Source organism: Ranitomeya variabilis, chromosome 2, assembly GCF_051348905.1.
Source record: "Ranitomeya variabilis isolate aRanVar5 chromosome 2, aRanVar5.hap1, whole genome shotgun sequence".
NCBI classification, from domain to species: domain Eukaryota; kingdom Metazoa; phylum Chordata; class Amphibia; order Anura; family Dendrobatidae; genus Ranitomeya; species Ranitomeya variabilis.
Window position 1 is genome coordinate 530345415 of NC_135233.1, and position 17575 is coordinate 530362989.

The window sequence follows — 17575 nt, forward strand, 5'->3', positions numbered from 1 at the left end:
GAATTTTACTCATCCAAAAAGCACCGGAGTGATAGCGGCACTGTGCAGAAGGAAGCCTGCAGTCACACCACAAGCAGCAAGGACCTAGCGAGACCCAGGCCGCAGCTGAGCCACGTTTGTCTGCAATGCAGTAACAGGAAAGCAGCAGAATTATGAGGGTGTGCGTTCTGGCTGAATTGTAGGAATACACAGTGTGCTGCATTATGTGCAAAACGTCCTATCATAACCACACTAGAAAGGTTCATAAAAAAACCTTACCTTTTAATCTACAACACCACCAGCTGGGCTTTCTTCCAGGAATTATAAATAATAAAAAGCCAAAGAGAATAGCTGAGGTAGCATCCGATTTGTATCCTTTCCTGTTCATGCAAAGAAAACAGACAACAAAATACAAAAATATAGAATTAATTATATAACTTGAGTTTTTATATATATCCACGGGATATGACCTAGACAACTGATAAGGGAAGGCCACTACAGAGGACAAAAGGGGTCTGCTGACCCCCAATAGTTACCGTATATACTCGAGTATAAGCCGACCAGAGTATAAGCCGACCCCCCTAATTTTGCCACAAAAAAACTGGGAAAACTTAATGACTCGAGTATAAGCCTAGGGTGGAAAATGCAGCAGCTACCGGTAAATTTCAAAAATAAAAATATATATCAATAAAAGTAAAATTAATTGAGACATCAGTAGTTTAAGTGTTTTTGAATATCCATATTGAATCAGGAGCCCCATATAATGCTCCATACAGTTTATGATGGGCTCCATAAGATGCTCCATATTAAAATATGCCCCATATAATGCTGCACAAATGTTGATTATGACTCCATAAGATGCTCCATACAGACATTTGCCCCCATATCATGCTGCACATGGCCCCATACAGATATTTGCCCTCATATCATGCTGCACATGGCCCCATACAGATGCCCCATACAGATATTTGCCCTCATATCATGCTGCACATGGCCCCATACAGATGCCCCATACAGATATTTGCCCCCATATCATGCTGCACATGGCCACATAAGATGCCCCGTACAGATATTTGCCCCCATATCATGCTACAAATGGCCACATAAGATGCCCCATACAGATATTTGCCCCCATATCATGCTGCACATGGCCACATAAGATGCTCCATACAGATATTTGCCCCATATGCTGTTGCTGCGATTAAAAAAATAAAAAAATTACATACTCACCTCTCCGGCCCCCGGCACTTGCTATAGTCCACCGCTGACCGCCGCTGTGTCTTCCAATCTTCTGCACTGACGTTCAGGAAGAGGGCGGCGCGCACTAATCGCGTCACTGCGCCCTCTGACCTGAGCGTCACTGTGGAAGACACAGCAGTGCCGACGGTGGAACGAGGAGCAGGTGAATATCGCGCACTGCCCCCGTCATACTCACCTGCTCCTGGCGCGGTCACTGCACGTCTGTTTCCCGACGCAGCATTTTCTTCCTGTAGTGAGCGGTCACCGTTACCGCTCATTACAGTAATGAACATGCGGCACCACCCCTATGGGAGGTGGAGCCGCATATTCATTACTGTAATGAGCGGTACCATGTGACCGCTCACTACAGGAAGAAACTGCAGCGCCGGGAAGCAGGGACCTGCAGGGACCGCGCCAGGAGCAGGTGAGTATAATTATACAGCCCCCGCTCCCCCTCCCCTGCCGACCCCTGGGTATGATTAGAGTATAAGCCGAGAGGGGGACTTTCAGCCCAAAAAAGTGGGCTGAAAATCTCGGCTTATACTCTAGTATATACGGTAATTTGAAATCACTATAGTGCTAAATGGGCAGATTGGGGGGAAAGGGCTGAATGCCATGACTGTATCATTACCGGTCTATGAAACTGTGGAACCTGTGTCTGCAGCAATCAACAAACGTGACCCTTAACGTCCCAGTAAAGCCCACACCTAGCGGATATTACAGTCTTCTTGTCTATATGCCATGAATGCTTTAAAAGAATTGCCACCCTAGAAACATGGCGTATGCACAGGACAGATGTGAGTCCCACATAATCAGACCTGCACGGCCACTTCACTATTCTCACCTCCATTCTGGAGACATCAGTGGATATGCCAGAAAATTATTTGGTGGGAATACCTTACAGGGGTTGTCCTATAAAGACAACCCCCTATTAAAGGCACCATTAGGGAATCTGGACAGTATGGAGAACATATGCAGTCGCAGCCCCTCTGCACTTAATGAGTGGCTCTCGTTCTCAATCTCCATCATGCAAAACTGACCCCAGCAAAATCATTGTTTACCAGGGGTGCTGGGAGTAGGATGATCACACGTTGAAAGTGGTCGCCTCCAATGAGCCAACCTCTAAGATGGGAATACCCTGTTGTAGGTACACCACTAACCATCGTTACATGGGCTTAAGTGGAAATAAACCACATGGGAAGATAACAAGGATCAATGCAAAAGCCCATTTCTAATGTATAAGCTGCCCGCACGGGAGAAGATACAAAGAGGACAACTGAGTGTGCATTTCCAAGAAGAATGACTGACAGATGACATATTTATATATGTAAATAGGAAGGACAACCTGCACTTTGTCATTTTCCACATAAAACAATGAAAAGACCAATTAGAAGCTATGCATAAACCTAGCTATGCACAAAAAGTCAGTCAACTGATATCAGGTGGATTGGCTGACTATGCACTGAGGCCTCCCAAGGGCAGATGTCTGGGAAAAGAAGGCTCAAGCAAGTTAGATTTCAACAGATCATTCTTGCTCAGAACTGTCTCTTTTGTCAATCGCCCCCTTAACAGATACACCAGTGAAATGACATAGTAATAAATATATACACATAATTATATCCACCTAGCACAACTCACAGTCCAAACAGTGAATCCCAACCTGGGATAAATCCAGGGTCCCGTGTGAACCAGGACAAGGCCATTAACAGGAAGACTGTAAGTGTCACCACCTCCTGGTAACTGCAAGATAAAAAAAAAATGTATATATCAATTAGACTGCATACAAGAGTAAAGCCCCCGTACACATCAGATGGTTGTTGGCTGAAGGATTGTTCGCCGATCAACCGGCTGGCGGCATTCCCTGCTGTCTCTCCCATTACCCAGAGCATTTGCTTGGCCAAGCATTGCTGTGTCTCTATGTAAGGCTGGGGTCACACTAGTGTGTGCAATGTAATACAATGTGGCGCGGCACTCAGGACCGGAGCGTGCGGCTGCATAGAAATCCATGCAGATGAACGCTCCGGTCCTGAGTGCCGGGTATTGATGCGTAAGTTTCTCGCATTGCACTCACAAGTGTGACCCCGGCCTAAGAGCCGTTATCAGACATGTCTTAGGGTACCGTCACACATTGAAATTTTCATCGCTGCGACGGCACGATTCGTGACGTCGCAGCGTCGTATAATCATCGCTCCAGCGTCGTAGACTGCGGTCACACGTTGCAATCACGGCGCTGGAGCGATGCCGAAGTCCCCGGGTAACCAGGGTAAACATCGGGTAACTAAGCGCAGGGCCGCGCTTAGTAACCCGATGTTTACCCTGGTTACCAGTGTAAACGTAAAAAAACAAACAGTACATACTCACCCGTCGGTGTCCTTCAGGTCCCTTGCCGTCTGCTTCCTGCTCTGAGTGCAGCCGTACAGTGAGAGCAGATCGCAGCACCGCTGCGCTCTGCTCTCACTTTCCGGCCGGCACTCAGAGCAGGAAGCAGACGGCAAGGGACCTGAAGGACACCGACGGGTGAGTATGTACGGTTTGTTTTTTTACGTTTACGCTTGTAACCAGGGTAAACATCGGGTTACTAAGCGCGGCCCTGCGCTTAGTTACCCGATGTTTACCCTGGTTAAAGCGAAGACATCGCTGGATCGCTGTCACACACAACGATCCAGCGATGTCAGCGGGTGATCAAGCGACGAAAGAAAGTTCCAAACGATCTGCTACGACGTACGATTCTCAGCAGGGTGTCTGATCGCAGTAGCGTGTCAGACACAGCGATATCGTAACGATATCGCTAGAACGTCACGAATCGTAACGTCGTAGCGATGGAAATTTCAATGTGTGACGGTACCCTTACAGCAGCTTGTCTCATGATCAGCAGTCAGTAGTCAAATATGCCAGATCCTTATCTCCCCGGCCTGCAATTGTCCTGGGCTCACATACACGTTCGTGTAATCTGTGTACGATTTATCTCCATTCCAGGGGCACATTCGCCATTGCAAGAGAATATTTCAAAACGCATCCCTCACCCAGGATTGGCAGATTGAAAGTAATTCCTCAAGTGCTAACATCTTCTCAGTGCGGCAATTTTCATTAATATGATTTATAATTTAACCCCTTTACCCCCAAGGGTGGTTTGCATGTTAATGACCAGGCCAATTTTTACAATTCTGACCACTGTCCCTTTATGAGGTTATAACTCTGGAACGCTTCAACGAATCTGCTGATTCTGAGACTGTTTTTCGGGACATATTGTACTTCATGCTAGTGGTAAAATTTGCTCGGTATGACTTGTGTTTATTTGTGAAAAAAACTGAAATATGGCGAAAATGTGGAAAATTTCACAATTTTCCAACTTTGACTTTTCATTCCCTTAAATCAGAGAGATATATCACACAAATAGTTAATAAACAACATTTCTCACATGTCTACTTTACATCAGCACAATTTTGGAATCAACATTTTTCTTTTGCTAGGACGTTATAAGGGTTAAAAGTTGCTCATTTTAAATTTCTCATTTTACCACAGCAAAATTTACAAAACCTTTTTTTTTTTTTTTTTTTTTTTTTAGGGGCCACATCATATTTGAAGTCACTATCTATATGATAGAAGATATTCGAAAGTGACACCATTCTACAAACTGCACCCTCAAGGTGCTCAAAACCACAGTCAAGAAGTTTATTCCTTCAGGTGCTTCACAGGAATTTTTTGAAAAAAAATATTTAACTTTTTTTTTTCCCCACAAAAAATTGAATTCCGATCCAATTTTTTTTTTACTTTGACAAGTGTAACAGGAAAAAACAGACCCCAGAATTTGTTGTGTAATTTCTCCTGAGCATGCAGATACCCCATATGTGGAGGAAAGCTACTGTTTGGGCGCATGGAGAATCATTTGACTTTTTGAATGCAAAATTTGCTGGATTAACCCCTTTCTTCCATTGGACGTACTATCCCATCCATGTGACCTGGAACTTAATTCCCATGGACGGGATAGTATGTCATAGGCGATCAGCCGCACTCACGAGGGGAGCGCGGCCAGGTGTCAGCTGATTACCACAGCTGACATCTGGCACTATGCGCCAGGAGCGGTCACGGACCACTCCCGGCACATTAACCCCGGAACACTGCGATCAAACATGATCGCAGCATTCCGGTGGCATAGGGAAGCATCTCTCTATGCGGGGGATCCCTGCGTGCTTCCCTGAGACCCTCAAAACAACGCGATGTGATCCTCCATTCTCCTCCCTGCAGGCCCCGGATCCAAGATGGCCGCGGGGGTCCTTCGGGGTCCTTCAGGGACGTGGCTTGCAAGTGCCTGCAAAGTGTCAGATCAGCGATCTGACACTATACAGTGATGTCCCACACTGGGACAAAGTAAAAAAAATAAATAAATTACACTGTGTAAAAATATTAAAAAAAAATTCCTAAAGAAAAAAAAATATACATACATATACACTCACCGGCCACTTTATTAGGTACACCTGTCCAACTTCTTGTTAACACTTAATTTCTAATCAGCCAATCACATGGCGGCAACTCAGTGCATTTAGGCATGTAGACATGGTCAAGACAATCTCCTGCAGTTCAAACCGAGCATCAGTATGGGGAAGAAAGGTGATTTGAGTGCCTTTGAACGTGGCATGGTTGTTGGTGCCAGAAGGGCTGGTCTGAGTATTTCAGAAACTGCTGATCTACTGGGATTTTCACGCACAACCATCTCTAGGGTTTACAGAGAATGGTCCGAAAAAGAAAAAAAATCCAGTGAGCGGCAGTTCTGTGGGCGGAAATGCCTTGTTGATGCCAGAGGTCAGAGGAGAATGGGCAGACTGGTTCGAGCTGATAGAAAGGCAACAGTGACTCAAATCGCCACCCGTTACAACCAAGGTAGGCCTAAGAGCATCTCTGAACGCACATTGCGTCGAACTTTGAGGCAGATGGGCTACAGCAGCAGAAGACCACACCGGGTACCACTCCTTTCAGCTAAGAACAGGAAACGGAGGCTACAATTTGTACAAGCTCATCGAAATTGGACAGTAGAAGATTGGAAAAACGTTGCTTGGTCTGATGAGTCTCGATTTCTGCTGCGACATTCGGATGGTAGGGTCAGAATTTGGCGTAAACAACATGAAAGCATGGATCCATCCTGCCTTGTATGGAGCATCTTTGGGATGTGCAGCCGACAAATCTGCGGCAACTGTGTGATGCCATCATGTCAATATGGACCAAAATCTCTGAGGAATGCTTCCAGCACCTTGTTGAATCTATGCCACGAAGAATTGAGGCAGTTCTGAAGGCAAAAGGGGGTCCAACCCGTTACTAGCATGGTGTACCTAATAAAGTGGCCGGTGAGTGTATATATACAGTGCCTACAAGTAGTATTCAACCCCCTGCAGATTTAGCAGGTTTAATAAGATGCAAATAAGTTAGAGCCTTCAAACTTCAAATAAGAGCAGGATTTATTAACAGATGCATAAATCTTACAAACCAAAAAGTTTTGTTGCTCAGTTAAATTTTTATAAATTTTAAACATAAAAGTGTGGGTCAATTATTATTCAACCCCTAGGTTTAATATTTTGTGGAATAACCTTTGTTTGCAATTCCAGCTAATAATCGTCTTTTATAAGACCTGATCAGGCCGGCACAGGTCTCTGGAGTTATCTTGGCCCACTCCTCCATGCAGATCTTCTCCAAGTTATCTAGGTTCTTTGGGTGTCTCATGTGGACTTTAATCTTGAGCTCCTTCCACAAGTTTTCAATTGGGTTAAGGTCAGGAGACTGACTAGGGCACTGCAACAACTTGATTTTTTTCCTCTTGAACCAGGCCTTGGTTTTCTTGGCTGTGTGCTTTGGGTCGTTGTCTTGTTGGAAGATGAAATGATGACCCATCTTAAGATCCTTGATGGAGGAGCGGAGGTTCTTGGCCAAAATCTCCAGGTAGGCCGTGCTATCCATCTTACCATGGATGCGGACCAGATGGCCAGGCCCCTTAGCTGAGAAACAGCCCCACAGCATGATGCTGCCACCACCATGCTTGACTGTAGGGATGGTATTCTTGGGGTTGTATGCAGTGCCATCCAGTCTCCAAACGTCACGTGTGTGGTTGGCACCAAAGATCTCGATCTTGGTCTCATCAGACCAGAGAACCTTGAACCAGTCAGTCTCAGAGTCCTCCAAGTGATCATGAGCAAACTGTAGACGAGCCTTGACATGACGCTTTGAAAGTAAAGGTACCTTACGGGCTCGTCTGGAACGGAGACCATTGCGGTGGAGTACGTTACTTATGGTATTGACTGAAACCAATGTCCCCACTGCCATGAGATCTTCCCGGAGCTCCTTCCTTGTTTTCCTTGGGTTAGCCTTGACTCTTCAGACAAGCCTGGCCTCGGCACGGGAGGAAACTTTCAAAGGCTGTCCAGGCCGTGGAAGGCTAACAGTAGTTCCATAAGCCTTCCACTTCCGGATGATGCTCCCAACAGTGGAGACAGGTAGGCCCAACTCCTTGGAAAGGGTTTTGTACCCCTTGCCAGCCTTGTGACCCTCCATGATCTTGTCTCTGATGGCCTTGGAATGCTCCTTTGTCTTTCCCATGTTGACCATGTATGAGTGCTGTTCACAAGTTTGGGGAGGGTCTTAAATAGTCAGAAAAGGCTGGAAAAAGAGATAATTAATCCAAACATGTGAAGCTCATTGTTCTTTGTGCCTGAACTACTTCTTAATACTTTAGGGGAACCAAACAGAATTCTGGTGGGTTGAGGGGTTGAATAATAAATGACCCTCTGAAAAAACTTTTCCCAATTTAAAAAAAAAATAAACAAAGAAATAACATTCTTTTTTGCTGCAGTGCATTTCACACTTCCAGGCTGATCTACAGTCCAAATGTCACAATGCCAAGTTAATTCCAAATGTGTAAACCTGCTAAATCTGCAGGGGGTTGATTACTACTTGTAGGCACTGTATATATATATATATATATATATATATATATATATATATATATATATATATATATATATATACATACACACACATATATATTTATGTTGCCAATAAATACATTTCTTTATGTAAAAAAACCAGAACAATAAAAGTACACATATTTAGTATCGCCGCGGCCGTAACTGACCGACCTATAAAACTGTCCCACTGCTCTATCAATTTTACCAAATGCGGCACGGTATGAACAACCACCCCCCCAAAAAAAAGAAATTCATGAATTGCTGGTTTTTGTTCATTCTGCCTAACAAAAATCGGAATATAAAGTGATCAAAAAATGTCACGTGCCCGAAAATAGTACCGATGAAAACGTCAACTCGTGCCGCAAAAAAACAAGATCTCACATGACTCTGTGGACCAAAATATGGAAAAATTATAGATCTCAAAATGTGGTGACGCAAAAACAATTTTTTGCAATAAAAAGCGTCTTTTGTGTGTGACAGCTGCCAAATATAAAAACTGGCTATAAATAGTAAATCAAACCTCCCCTTTATCACCGCCTTAGGCTGCTTTCACAATATGCGTCGGCCCGACGTGCCGACGCGCGTTGTGAAAGAAATGCCTGATGTGGGCAGCAGAAGCATCGTAAGACTGCAGAAATGCCCGACTGTGGGCAGCGGAAGCAGTCTTACGACGCTTCCGCTGCCCCATTGTAAGGTCCGGGGAGAAGGGGGCGGAGTTTCGGCCACGCATGCGCGGTTGAAATGGCGGACTCGACGCATAAAAAAACGTTACAAGTAACTTTTTTTGTGCCGACGGTCCGCCAAAACACGACGCAACCGTCGCACGACGGTTGCGACATGTGGCCATACGTCGCAATGCGTCGCTAATGTTAGTCTATGGGGAAAAACGCATCCTGCAGACAACTTTGCAGGATGCGTTTTTTTCTCCTAGACGCATTGCGACGTACAGCCAACAACGCTAGTGTGAAAGTAGCCTTAGTTAGGGAAACATAATAAAATTAAAAAATGTATTTATTTCTATTTTCCCATTAGGGTTAATGTTAGGGCTAAAGTTAGGGTTTGGGCTAAAGTTAGGGGTAGGGTTGGGGCTAAAGTTAGGGTTTGGATTACATTTACGGTTGGGATTAGGGTTAGGGGTGTGGTTACGGTTATGGTTGGGATTAGGGTTAGGGGTGTGTTGGAGTTAGGGTTATGGTTAGGGTTGGGATTAGGGGTGTGTTTGGGTTAGGGTTTCAGTTAGAATTGGGGGGATTCCACTGTTTAGGCACATCAAGGGCTCCCCAAACATGACATGGCATCCGATCTCAATTCCAGCCAATTCTGCGTTGAAAAAGTAAAACAGTGCTCCTTCCCTTCCGAGCTCTCCCGTTCACCTAAACAGGGGTTTACCCCAACATATGGGTTATCAACGTACTCAGGACAAATTGGACAACAACTTTTGGGGTCCAATTTCTCGTCACCCTTGGAAAATAAAATTTGGGGGGCTAAAAAAATCTTTTTATGGGAAAAAAAAAAAGATTTGTCAGGAATGTTGCGAGCGTAGCAGAGTGTCAGTGCTCTGTGTTCCGATCTGCTCTCATGAGAGAATCGCAGCACAGCTGTGGAGCAGACGTGGAAATTTAATTAATTTCTCCATCTCCTCTGCTGCCGGCGTTGGTGGGAATTTGCACTGCACTCGGGTGATATCCGAGTGCAGTGCGATGGTTCACACGCACCTATAGAATTACATGGGTGCAAGCTATCAGAATTTGGCATGCTGTGTTCTTTTCCTGTCAGATCGCGATCAGAGCATTAAAAAAAAACGCCATTGAGAACAGAACCATAGGATTAAATTGGTACAAATGAAATCCGATTTTTAATCGGATTGCATTCGTTTGATTTAATCAGAAGAGGGAGTGAGCCCTAACATGGACACTAACAAATGAAAATCAATGAGGTTCATAGACATAGTGGTTGGCAAAAGAAAGTTGGTGCAGCAGATGAAAGACACATCATGCTTACTTGCTACAAAATCGGAAGATGCCCAGCAATGCCAGCAGTTCAGAACAGGCAGCAACCAGTGGGACCATCTACACCCATCTACTGTTCGGGAATGTCTTGCTAGAAGTGGTCATCATGGAAGAATTGAGACCACAAACCATACCCTCGACATGGAAACAAAGGAAAACCATTCAGCTTATGCGCAAAAACATGGGAACTAAGGTGCAAAAAAATATGAGCATGTGCTTTGAACTGACAAGCCAAAATGTGAAATATTTTACTGTAACAAAAGGCATTTTATTCCCAAAGTGCTGAAGAGCAGAACAATAATGAGTGTCTGCATGTAACAGTGAATTGTGGTGGAGGGTCCTTTCAACTTTAGGGCTGCATTTCAGAAAATGGAGTTGGGAATTTGGTCAAGATTAATGGTGGCCTCATTGCTGAGCTATACATGCAGATACTTATTCATTATACAATATCAAGGCAGAGTCAGATTGATTCCAAATGTATTCTCCAGCAGGACAACGACCCCAAACATTCAGCCAATGCCATTAAGAACTATTTTCTAAATTAAGAAGAACAAGAAGTCCTGGAGGTGATGATATGGCCCCCAGAGAACCCTGATCTCAGCAAATTCTGCAGAATAAAGTTGTCTCTCTAAAAAGCATAGAGGGCCTAAAGAGAAGACATAAATCCGAACACGCCACTTTTGAGTTACTGGACCCAGTAGCACCCGTGAGGACTTACACACAAATGTCCCACAATCCTGTGACAACACAGCTCAATAGTCTGAAAACCCTCCCAAGTTAGAACAGTAGATCTCCATCTCTCTTAAGGTACCGTCACACTAAGCGACGCTGCAGCGATAGCGACAGCAATGCCGATCGCTGCAGCGTCGCTGTGTGGTCGCTGGAGAGCTGTCACACAGACCGCTCTCCAGCGACCAGCGATGCCGAGGTCCCCGGGTAACCAGGGTAAACATCGGGTTGCTAAGCGCAGGGCCGCGCTTAGTAACCCGATGTTTACCCTGGTTACCAGCGTAAAAGTTAAAAAAACAAACAGTACATGCTCACCTGCGCGTCCCCCAGCCTCTGCATCCTGACGCTGACTGAGCTCCGGCCCTAACAGCAGAGCGGTGACGTCACCGCTGTTGCTTTCACTTTCAGTTTAGGGCCGGCGCTTTAGTGTCAGGAAGCAGAGGCTGGGGGACGCGCAGGTGAGTATGTACTGTTTGTTTTTTTAACTTTTACGCTGGTAACCAGGGTAAACATCGGGTTACTAAGCGCGGCCCTGCGCTTAGTAACCCGATGTTTACCCTGGTTACCAGTGTAAAATATCGCTGGTATCGTCGCTTTTGCTGTCAAACACGGCGATACACGGCGACCTAGCGACCAAATAATGTGCAGACCTTCTAGCAGCGACCAGCAATTTCACAGCGGGATCCAGATCGCTGCTGCGTGTCAAATACAGCGATATCGCCATCCAGGTCGCTGCAACGTCACGGATTGCTGGCGATATCGCCTAGTGTGACGGTACCTTTAGGCTAACTACTGTTCCTTAAAAGTAAACTGGCCACCATTGAACATCATCTTGTTTTGTTTTTCTATCCTAATAGGTCTAAAATTCTGTTTTAAATAGGTTCTTAATGCATCTTTATACAGACCGCAGCGCTGCTGGTGACACAGAGCTCTAAATACTAATGTTCAGCTTTGGGGTGGTAGAGTGCTATGATGCCGAATATTATAGGGGACAACCGCAAAAACATAACCGAAAATTGCTGCGTTTTGAAGCAGGTATAGGTGGCCAGGCCTCTTTATGTTGGTTAGGTTTTTCTGGGGCATTTGTCACTGTGTGCTGCATATTATAGTGCTGGGCAGCCCGCCTGTTAATACAAGGGGCGTCATTAATAGGTTGCATACCAGACACTGTGCACCACACTTATCAGTGTGACTGGCGTCCTATGTGAGTTATATCAATGTGCATTTTTTCTACTAGGCAGCCAATCCCTGCAATGTTTGGAGGGTGGGGGTGGTTGTTTTTATCAAGTAGTTTGCACCTGTGCCGCTCCTAGCCTTTATCAGTGGAGGCCTGCTGCATCCTGCTAAGTGTGCATTTGTCATCAGACAGGGTTTTGGGAAGGCCGTATCTCATTGTATGTATTTTTTATAGGTAAAACACATGGTTTTTGTGCGCTTCCCCTGTACTTGCCACAAAACCAGGACAATTTCTAACAAACTTTATTATGCAATTTGCATGCAATTATTTACACAGTTTGCAGGAAGCTCCCTCTAGTGGTGGTTGAAAGCAGACAGAGTTATATCATGTGATTGTTTGCCTAAGCGGGAGATTTGTATCGGAAAAACTAGGCCTATTAAAACATTAGGAAAGATATGTGAGGAACATGTAACTTAAAACAAGTACATGTTAAAAACTATCCAAGGAACATGCACTTTCAGTGCTGCAAATAGGACCCACTCAGGATGGTCGCTGATGAAGCGCTGCAACTAGTTATATGAGTGTGCAGTAATTTTTGGTACATGACTATTTGGACCACATAGTTCGTTTTACCAGCACCTCCTTGATTTTGACTTGAGTGCACACCATTATTCCCTCTTATGCAACTAGTTATATGACAGCAAATGCTCCAATATACATGTAACATTAGACGTCATTTCTTATACTGCGATTCTCCATAATGCAACAACTACAAATACATAAACAGAGAAGCAACTAAAAATGAGGATTAAATATCTTGGCTAGTAAAAGAAGCATTCAAAAAAATAAAAAAATAAAAATGAATATATATATATATATACATACACTCACCGGCCACTTTATTAGGTACACCATGCTAGTAACGGGTTGGACCCCCTTTTGCCTTCAGAACTGCCTCAATTCTTCGTGGCATAGATTCAACAAGGTGCTGGAAGCATTCCTCAGAGATTTTGGTCCATATTGACATGATGGCATCACACAGTTGCCGCAGATTTGTCGGCTGCACATCCCAAAGATGCTCCATACAAGGCAGGATGGATCCATGCTTTCATGTTGTTTACGCCAAATTCTGACCCTACCATCCGAATGTCGCAGCAGAAATCGAGACTCATCAGACCAAGCAACGTTTTTCCAATCTTCTACTGTCCAATTTCGATGAGCTTGTACAAATTGTAGCCTCAGTTTCCTGTTCTTAGCTGAAAGGAGTGGTACCCGGTGTGGTCTTCTGCTGCTGTAGCCCATCTGCCTCAAAGTTCGACGCACTGTGCGTTCAGAGATGCTCTTAGGCCTACCTTGGTTGTAACGGGTGGCGATTTGAGTCCCTGTTGCCTTTCTATCAGCTCGAACCAGTCTGCCCATTCTCCTCTGACCTCTGGCATCAACAAGGCATTTCCGCCCACAGAACTGCCGCTCACTGGATTTTTTTTCTTTTTCGGACCATTCTCTGTAAACCCTAGAGATGGTTGTGCGTGAAAATCCCAGTAGATCAGCAGTTTCTGAAATACTCAGACCAGCCCTTCTGGCACCAACAACCATGCCACGTTCAAAGGCACTCAAATCACCTTTCTTCCCCATACTGATGCTCGGTTTGAACTGCAGGAGATTGTCTTGACCATGTCTACATGCCTAAATGCACTGAGTTGCTGCCATGTGATTGGCTGATTAGAAATTAAGTGTTAACAAGAAGTTGGACAGGTGTACCTAATAAAGTGGCCGGTGAGTGTATATATATATATATTGTAAAAGGATGGGGTACTCCCACCTCAACTTACTAAAGGGGGGAAACCTCCTTACACCTCTAATTGAGGTCCGATATTAACCATTAACGCCGAACTTGGCTATTAATAATTAATATCCACTTAATAATACCACAATGTTATCTATTCCTTATACTATACACTAACTGAGACAAAACCGTGTATCAATAAAGGATATTTATTACACACACACACAAGTCTGCAGTATATATCATACATATATATTTATACTCAAGCTGGTGACTATAAATATATATATATATATACATATATATATATATATATATATATATATATATATATATATATATATATATATGCACATATACAGATACTACAACTCTAATACAGTAATATCACTACAGTATGCAGTAATATAACAATATCACACAGTAATAATCCACAATATCCAGTAATATCACAACTATACCACAATATAAAAACCACAATTAACAGCCCGATTACCCAAATCACACATGCAATATCAGCCCTCCCAATCTATAGCTTACTGACCCTAAGGAATAAGAGGTTACAGGGCCTAGTAAGAAAAGGGGATACAGAGTATACTTATCCACCATCCATGGTGATTCCAGGCAATGCAGCCACAGCAAGAGAGAGAGAGCACATGTGTCTTGTGCCTTTTATGTGTCCCGCCAAAAGAGGTGTGTCCAGCCCCAGGTGTGTGAGGTGAGGTCACGAGTCTATTGTCCACTGGCCTAAGTCTAAATGAAACCTGATAAGCTTTGTTATACAGCAGCCTGGGGGGGGGCTTTGCTCCATGTGGTATACATGTGGGGGATATACCCAAAACATGCACTAAACATATCTCTATGTAAAGATATACATTTTGGGGCATTTCCCTTCCTTTTACATTCCCCCTGTTGTCGAGAACACGACAATGACATTTGAGGGAAGTGTTGTGCTGGGATTTATTTGCATATTTAACCCCAAATATAAATTGTGACAATTCAGGATGGAATGAAGTATAATTCTGCACTTAGGTACCTAGACATCATCCACAAGGCCATCAGCTCTTCCCTGCCGTTCACCGTAACCCACATCTCCATCCACAGAGTACACCTTCTTCTTTCTTGGATTTTAATCAAAGTCTTTTGTTATCAAAGTCTTTTTCTTATGTCTTTTCTCTGTGGTCATGTCGTTACTGGGCTTCAGGTGTCAGCCTATCCCAATGTCATCTTTCTCCAGTTGTGACCAGTTAGGCTCTGGAACGGCTTCACCCTCACAGTCCATAAGTCAGTCAACATCATTCTGTGTGCACCCGCCACCCTGCCAGACTTCACGTCTCTCTCCTATAGCTTGATTCAGCAGGGTTTTGAGTATGTCTGGCCAGATGAGACTGCTGGATGTCACAGGTTTTTTTTTTGGCCTCGTGGACTCAGGCACTGGAAACGACTGGACTCAGGCAGTTGAAACGACTTTCATCAGACATGCATCAGACAAGACTTCCATCAGGCTCTTCTGTAATCTTGAGTGAAGATCGTTGATGAGGTTCCTCCATGCACAGATACACAGATCTTTACTAGGCAGGTCAGAATTTCTGGAGTAGGGAGTGATGTCACAGTACCTAAGTAGACTGCGGGAAGAACACCGTCTAAATCTAACCGACATTCAATCCATCCCTTACGAACTTCACCATTGCTAGGGTTAAAATGGCAAATAACTTAGAAGCTGTGGGGACCTGTCCCTAGAGAACCTCACTCTTTTTCCCCATTCACACAAAACACATATATTACAATTCCATAATGCATATAGAGACTTAAGCTAAAATAGCATGGCTGCTACTGATCCATAATGCACATGCAGATCATTGATCCACGTACAGTTGGAGTTATCTACTGGCTGTAAATGCATGGACACCTTCACATGAACACACTTGCTGAGTATGTCCATGTACAGGTAGTCCTGCACCTACACCTAAAGTGTCTATATGCACACATATGGAATTACTACACAGTAACACAACAATGAACATAACATCATTATTTATATACAATATATATTGGATTCGGGTAAAGGACTGGATTTTTCTTATGTCCTTAACCCCCTGACTTCCGTGCAGTTGGGTGTCCATCTTTTGGTTCTCCTGCAGATAATAACAGTCCAATATATATAAAATAATGACCAGAAGGAAAATGACAGGACGAAGTGGCGTTGGATTTTATTACAGTCTCCTCCTCATGGCTGAAATCTGAGAGGAGATGTTTTAGCTTGGCACCAAACGTAAGAGGGGTGTTCTGGAGTCTCTCAGGGGCATCTGGGCAAAGGTCAATACTTCTTCTCTGGAGTGATAGGTGCTCTTCTACATACTGTAGATACCTAAAATGGGACAATAGGAACAATACGCTCTGGGAGATCTCCCAGTGGAGTTAATAAACATCCTTATTTGATGCTTCCCTGTCCCCCCAAACTCACTCATTCTTTATACTTTTACTTCAGGGTGAACTCCCCCTGTTGACCTTTCTTCAGCTGCCCAGTAATTAGCTAATGCCTCAACTCTCCTGAACCCCACAAAATGAATGCAATTTTCTTTTCCTAGTCAATTGCTTCTGTTTTCTATACAGACACCCCTACCAGTTACCACAATTCAAAAGAGAAACATACAACCCTCGCAGCTACTTAACACCCTAGGAAAACTAAACGTTAAGCTAAGGTACACGGACTCTAGTTGTATCCTGCATCAGGTCTAAGGGTACCGTCACACAGTGTCATTTTCATCGCTACGACGGCACGATTCGTGATGTTCTAGCGATATCGTTACGATCTCGCAGTGTCTGACACGCTACTGCGATCAGGGACCCTGCTGAGAATCGTACGTCGTAGCAGATCGTTTGAAACTTTCTTTCGTCGCTGGATCTCCCGCTGTCATCGCTGGATCGTTGTGTGTGACAGCGATCCAGCGATGCGTTCGCTTGTAACCAGGGTAAACATCGGGTTACTAAGCGCAGGGCCGCAGGTTACCAGCGTAAAAGTAAAAAAAAACAAACCGTACATACTCACCATCTGATGTCCGTCAGGTCCCTTGCCGTCTGCTTCCCGCTCTGACTGTCTGCCGGCCGGAAAGTGAGAGCAGATCACAGCGGTGACGTCGCCGCTGTGATCTGCTTTCACTTTACGGCGGCACTCAGTCAGCGGGAAGCAGACGGCAAGGGACCTGCGCTTAGTAACCCGATGTTTACCCTGGTTATCAGCGAACCTCGGCATCGTTGGTCGCTGGAGAGCTGTCTGTGTGACAGCTCCCCAGCGACCACACAACGACTTACCAACGATCACGGCCAGGTCGTATCGCAGGTCGTGATCGTTGGTAAATCGTATAGTGAGACGGTACCCTAAAACAAAACCATGTAGTCTGTCCAAACTTCAAGGTCAGCACACAGTATAACATGACACTCCATCATGTACCTCCGTTATCTGTCCATGCTTACTCGCCTATCTTAGCTCATGTAAGGGTACCGTCACACAGTACCATTTTAATCGCTACGACGGCACGATCCGTGACGTCGCAGCGTCGTATGATTATCGCTCCAGCGTCGTAGACTGCGGTCACACTTTGCAATCACGGCGCTGGAGCGATGCCGAAGTCCCCGGGTAACCAGGGTAAACATCGGGTTACTAAGCGCAGGGCCGCGCTTAGTAACCCGATGTTTACCGTGGTTA

At 44.6% G+C, this 17575-nt stretch overlaps 1 protein-coding gene across 2 annotated transcripts in view; it reads right to left on the reverse strand.

The window, feature by feature from the left end:
* Nucleotides 1–17575, reverse strand: part of LOC143806981 (solute carrier family 13 member 1-like) — a 143479-nt gene that overhangs the window by 27429 nt on the left and 98475 nt on the right. For both annotated transcript variants that reach the window (XM_077288093.1, XM_077288092.1), the window contains exons 11-12: nt 2857–2958; nt 259–359 (exon numbers count right to left, since the gene is read on the reverse strand). In XM_077288093.1, the coding sequence (XP_077144208.1) occupies nt 259–359; nt 2857–2958 (203 nt within the window). The remainder of the gene's footprint in view (nt 1–258; nt 360–2856; nt 2959–17575) is intronic.